The sequence below is a fragment of the Hippopotamus amphibius genome, chromosome 15 (assembly GCF_030028045.1).
Source record: "Hippopotamus amphibius kiboko isolate mHipAmp2 chromosome 15, mHipAmp2.hap2, whole genome shotgun sequence".
Lineage (NCBI taxonomy): Eukaryota > Metazoa > Chordata > Mammalia > Artiodactyla > Hippopotamidae > Hippopotamus > Hippopotamus amphibius.
Window position 1 is genome coordinate 13,925,039 of NC_080200.1, and position 6,216 is coordinate 13,931,254.

The window sequence follows — 6,216 nt, forward strand, 5'->3', positions numbered from 1 at the left end:
GTGCTTAACATACTACCCTAAACAAGGCACCATGAGAAATTTTTATTTCTTAACCCATTAGAATGTAATTACATATAATAAAATGCACATTTTTAAAGTATACAGTTTTCTGAATTTCAAAAACTAACAGTATAGTACCTGGTTCCATTTGTGTATAATTTTAAAAGGTGCACAACAAGTTTTAATTTCTTTGCAATGTTATTGTTGATAATACAAATACCCTGAGCATCAGTTTTCCTTATTTCAGAAGGAAGTGTGGGCTGATAAAATCTTAACTTTGTTTGGATGTTGTGAGGAATGAATGAAACGTATAGAAATAATTTGCTGAGCCCACAAACAAGGTTCAATTTTAGGAGTATGTGTATGTATTTGTATACATCTTTCTCTCAAATAAACACACTTACACATATATATGTACTTGCACACAGTCTCATTTGTAATCCCATCCATTGTGCTAAAAGAAAACTTGAGAGAAAGTTGCAAGGACAGCAGGAAAAGAATGAATGCTAGAATTAACATAAGATAGAAAGGATGTAGAAATTCTGACAGGAAGATTTAAAATAGAACAAACATATGGACACCAAGTGGGAAAAGCAGGGAGGGTTGGGGGAATGAATTGGGAGATTGGGATACCAAATTGTATGCTCTAAATATATGCAGTTTATTGTATGTTAACTGTATCTCAATAAAGGTTCCAAAAAAATAGAATTTGTGATCATAATTTTAATAATGATTTAATTTTCCTATTTTAAATCATCATAGGCATAAGAGAATTTAAATTTAGGCAGTGTGAAATTCTCTTTAATGGCTAATGGGGCAAAATATCTCCAAACTGACTCTATTTAAGGTAGGAGTTTAATAAAAAAAAGCCTTTATTTAAGGGAAGCTTAAATAAGGCTTGTATTGAAAGCCTTAAATTCAGGGCAACTAACAAACTGGAGAACAATTATACCACAGAAGTCCACCCACTGGAGTGAAGGTTCTGAGCCCTATGTCAGGCTTCCCAACCTGAGGGGCTGGCACTGGGAAGAGGAATCTCCAGAGAATCAGACTTTGAAGGCCAGGAGGATTTGATTGCAGGACTTCCACAGGACAGGAGGAAACAGAGACTTCACTCTTGGAGGACATGCACAAAGTAATGTGCACACCAGGACCTGGGAGAAGGAGCAGTGACCCCATGGGAGACTGAACTGGACCTACCTGCTAGTGTTGGAGGGTCTCTTGCAGAGTCAGGAGGTGGCTTTGGCTCACCATGGCTGCAAGAACACTGGCAGAAGAATTTCTAGGAAATACTTACTGGTGTGAGCCCTCCCAGAGTCTGCCATTAGCCCTATCAAAGAGCCTGATGCAGGGTTGCCTCAGGCTAAACAACCAACAGGGAGGAAACCCAGCCCCACCCATCAGCAGACAAGCAGATTAAAGTTTTACTGAGCTCTGCCCACCAGAGCAACACCCAGCCCTACCCACCACCAGTCCCTCCCATCAGGAAGCTTGCACAAGCCTCTTAAATAACCTCATCCACCAGAGGGCAGACAGCAGTAGCAAGAAGAACTATAATCCTGCAGCCTGCAGAACAAAAACCACAATCACAGAAAGATAGACAAAATGAAAAGGCAAAGGACTATGTACCAGATGAAGGAATAAGATAAAACCCCAGGGTGTGGGTGGGGGGCACACAGAAAAACAAAAACTAAATGAAGTTTAGATAGGCAAACTTCCAGAAAAAGAATTCAGAATAATGATAGTGAGGATGATCCAGGACCTTGAAAAAAGAATGGAGAAGATGCAAGAAATGTTTAAAAAGACCTAGAAGAATTTAAAAACAAAAATACAGAGACCAGCAATACAACAACTGAAATGAAAACTACACTAGAAGGAATCAATAGCAGAATTACTGCAGCAGAAGAATGTATAAGTGACCTGTAAGACAGAATCAAATCACTGCCATGAAACAGAATAAAGAAAAAATAATGAAAAGAAATGAAGACAGTTTAAGAGACTTCTGGAACAACATTAAATGCACCAACATTCACATTATAGGGGTCCCAGAAGGGGAAGATGGAGAGAAAGGACCTGAGAAATTTTTAAAGAGACTATAGTTGAAAACCTCCATAAATGGGAAAAGAAATACCCACCCAGGTCCAGAAAGTGCAGAAAGTCCCAGGCAGGATAAACCCAAGGAGAAACATGCTGAGACACATAGTAATCAAACTGACAAAAATTAAAGACAATGAAAAATTATTAAAAGCAACAAGGGTAAAACAACAGACAACATAAAAGGGAACTCCTATAAGGTTAGCAGCTGGTTTTTCAGCAAAAACTCTGCAAGCCAGAAGGCAGTAACATGATATATTTAAAGTGATGAAAGGGAAGAACCTACAACAAAGAATACTCTACCCAGCAAGTATCTCATTCAGATTAGGTGGAGAAATCAAAAGATTTATAGACATGCAAAAGCTGAAGGAATTCAGCACCATAAAACCAGCCCTACAGCAAATGCCAAAGGAACTTCTCTAAGTGGGAAACACAAGAGAATAAAAGGACCTACAAAAATAAACCCCAAATAACTAAGAAAATGGTAATAGGAACATACATATTGTTAATTACCTTAAATGTAAATGGATTAATTGCTCCAACTAAAAGACAAGACTGGATGAATGGATACAAAAATAAGACTGGTATATGTGCTGTCTACAAGAGACCCATTTCAGACCTAGGGACATGTACAGACTGAAAGTGAGGGGATGAAAAAAGATATTCCATGCAAATGGAAATCAAAAGAATGCTGGAGTAGCAATACTCATATCAGATAAAATTGACTTTAAAATAAAGAATGTTACAAGACACAAGGAAGGTCACTACATAATGATCAAAGGATCAATCCAAGAAGAAGATATGACAATTATAGATATCTATGTACCCAACATAGGAGCACATCAATACATAACACAAATTCTAAGAGCTATAAAAGAGGAAATTGACAATAATACAATAATAGTTGGCCATGTTAACACCTCATTTACACCACTGGAGAGATCATCCAGACAGAAAATTACCCAGAAAACACAAGCTTTAAATGATGCAATAGACCAGATAGATTTAGTTGATATTTATAGGATATTCTACCCCAAAACAGCAGATTACACTTTCTTCTCAAGTGCACACAGAACATCCTCCAGGATAGATCACATCTTGGGTCACAAATCAAGCCTCAGTCAATTTAAGAAAATTGAAATTGTATCAAGCATCATTTCTAATCACAATGCTATGAGATTAGAAATAAATTACAGAAAAAAAAACTGTGAAAAAACACAAACATATGGAAGATAAACAATATGCTACTAAATAACCAACATTACTGAAGAAATCAAAGAGGAAATAAAAAAAATAGCTATAAACAAATGACAATGAAAACATGACAGTCCAAAACCTATGGGATGCATCAAAAGCAGTTCTAAGATGGAAGTTTATAGCAATATAATCCTACCTCAAGAAACAAGAAAAATCCCAAATAAACAATTTAACCTTACAACTAAAGGAGTTAGAGAAAGAAGAACAAACAAAACCCAAAGTTAGTAGAAGAAAAGAAATTATAAAGATCAGAGCAGAAATAAATAAAATAGAAACAAAGAAAACAATAGAAAAAATCAATAAAACTAAAAGCTGGTTCTTTGAGAAGATAAACAAAATTGATAAAACTTTAGCCAGACTCATCAAGAGGGAGAGGACACAATAAAATTAGAAATGAAACAGGAGAAGTTACAACAGACACTGCAGAAATACAAAGGATCATAGGAAACTACTACAAACAACTATATCACAATAAAATGGACAACCTGGAAGAAGTGGACAAATTCTTAGGAAGGTATAACCTTTCAAGGCTGAACCAGGAAGAAATAGAAAATATGAACAGACCTATCACAAGTAATGAAATTGAAACTGTGATTAAATATCTTCCATAAAACAAAAGTCCAGGACCAAATGGCTTCAGAGGTGAATTCAATCAAACATTTAGAGAATAGATAACACCCATACTTCTTAAACTCTTCCACAAAATTGCAGAGGAAGGAACAGTCCCAACCTCATTCTACAAGGCCAACATCACCCTGATACCAAAACCAGGCAAAGATACTACAAAAAAAGAAAATTACAGACCAATATCACTGATGAATATAGATGCAAAAATCCTCAACCAAATACTAGCAAACAGAATCTAACAACACATTAAAAGGATTATACACCATGGTCAAGTGGAGTTTATCCAAGGGATGCAAGGATTCTACAACATATGCAAATTAATCAATATGATACACTGTATTAACAAATTGAAGAATAAAAATCATATGATCATCTCAATAGATGCAGGAAAAGCTTTTGACAAAATTCAACACTGCTTTATGATAAAAACTTTCCAGAAAGTGGGCATAGAGGGAATCTACCTCAACATAATAAAGGTCATATATGGTAAGCCCACTGCAAACATAATTCTCAGCAGTGAAAAACTGAAAGCAGTTCCTCTAAAATCAGGAACAAGACAAGGATGTTCACTCTCACCAGTACTATTCAACATAATTTTGGAAGTCCTTGCCACAGCAATCAGAGAAAAAAAATAAATAAAAGGATATAAATTGGAAAAGAAGTAAAACTGTCACTGTTTGCAGATGATGTAATACTACACATAGAAAAACCCTAAATATGCCACCAGAAAACTACTAGAGCTAATAAATGAATTTGGTAAAGTTTCAGGATACAAAATTAACACACAGAAATTAACAAAAGATCAAAAAGAGACGTTAAGCTCAGCCTCCGGCCTGCCATCTCCTTGAGATCTAACACCATGCCTTCAATTAAGTTGCAGAGTTCTGATGGAGAGATATTCGAAGTTGATGTTGAAATTGCAAAACAATCTGTGACTATCAAGACCATGTTGGAAGATTTGGGAATGGATGATGAAGGAGATGATGATCCAGTCCCCTTGCCAAATGTTAATGCAGCATTATTAAAAAAGGTCATTCAGTGGTGCACCCACCACAAGGATGATCCTCCTCCTCCTGAGGATGATGAGAACAAAGAAAAGCGAACAGATGATATCCCTGTTTGGGATCAAGAATTCCTAAAAGTTGACCAAGGAACAATTTTTGAGATTATATTGGCTGCAAACTACTTAGACATCAAAGGTTTGCTTGATGTTACCTGCAAGACTGTTGCCAATATGATCAAGGGGAAAACTCCTGAGGAGATTCGAAAGACATTCAATATCAAAAATGATTTTACTGAAGAAGAGGAAACCCAGGTACGCAAAGAGAACCAGTGGTGTGAGGAGAAGTGAAATTCTGTGTCTGATGCTGTAACACTGTAGGGATTGTTCCAAATACTAGTTGCACTGCTTTATTTATAATTGTTAATATTAGAAAAACAGTCAAAAAAGGCAGCAGCAAATCAATTGTATTAGCAGAATGTTGTCCTCATTGCATGTGTAGTTTCAGTGCAGTTTCCAAACTTATGGCTCCATTTCTTCTAGTATGAGCAAAAGTTCTTTTTTCTTTGCTCTGAATAAAATTGAACTGTGGGTTCTCTATAGAAAGTGGCAAAAGAAAAAAAGAGAGACGTTAAGGGAACAATCCCATTCGCCACTGCAACAGAAAGAATAAAATACTTAGGGATAAACCTAATTAAGGAGGCAAAAGAGTTTTACTCTGAAAACTGTAAGACACTAATGAAAGAAACCAAAGATGACACAAACAGATAAAGAGATAGATATACCATGTTCTTGGATTGGAAGAATCAATATTGTGAAAATGACTATACTACCCAAAGCAATCTATAGATTCAATACAATCCATATCAAATTACCAATGGCATTTTTTACAGAACTAGAACAAAAAAAAAAATTCTAAAATTTGTATGGGTACCCAAAACCCCCTAATAGCCAAAGAAAACTTGAGAAAAAAAAAAATGGAGCTGGAGGAATCAGGCTTCAGACTATACAACAAAGCTACAGTAATCAAGACAACATGGTACTGGGACAAAAACAGAAATATAGATCAAAGAACAGCATAGAAAGCTCAGAGATGAACTGTGGTCAACTAATCTATGACAAAGGAGGCAAAGATTTACAATGAAGAAAAGGCAGTCTCTTCAATAAGTGGTGCTGGGAAAACTGGACAGCATGTAAAATACATGTAAAATAATGAAATTAGAACACTCCTTAACACA

General features: G+C 35.9%; 1 protein-coding gene across 1 annotated transcript; it reads left to right on the forward strand.

Annotated features, from left to right (window-relative positions):
• Positions 1-4,804: 4,804 nt before the first annotated feature.
• LOC130836998 (S-phase kinase-associated protein 1-like) lies at positions 4,805-5,584 on the forward strand. Its single transcript, XM_057709731.1, has one exon. The coding sequence runs from the start codon at positions 4,838-4,840 to the stop codon at positions 5,327-5,329; it is 492 nt and encodes a 163-aa protein (XP_057565714.1). The 5' UTR covers positions 4,805-4,837; the 3' UTR covers positions 5,330-5,584.
• The last annotated feature ends 632 nt before the right edge of the window (positions 5,585-6,216 follow it).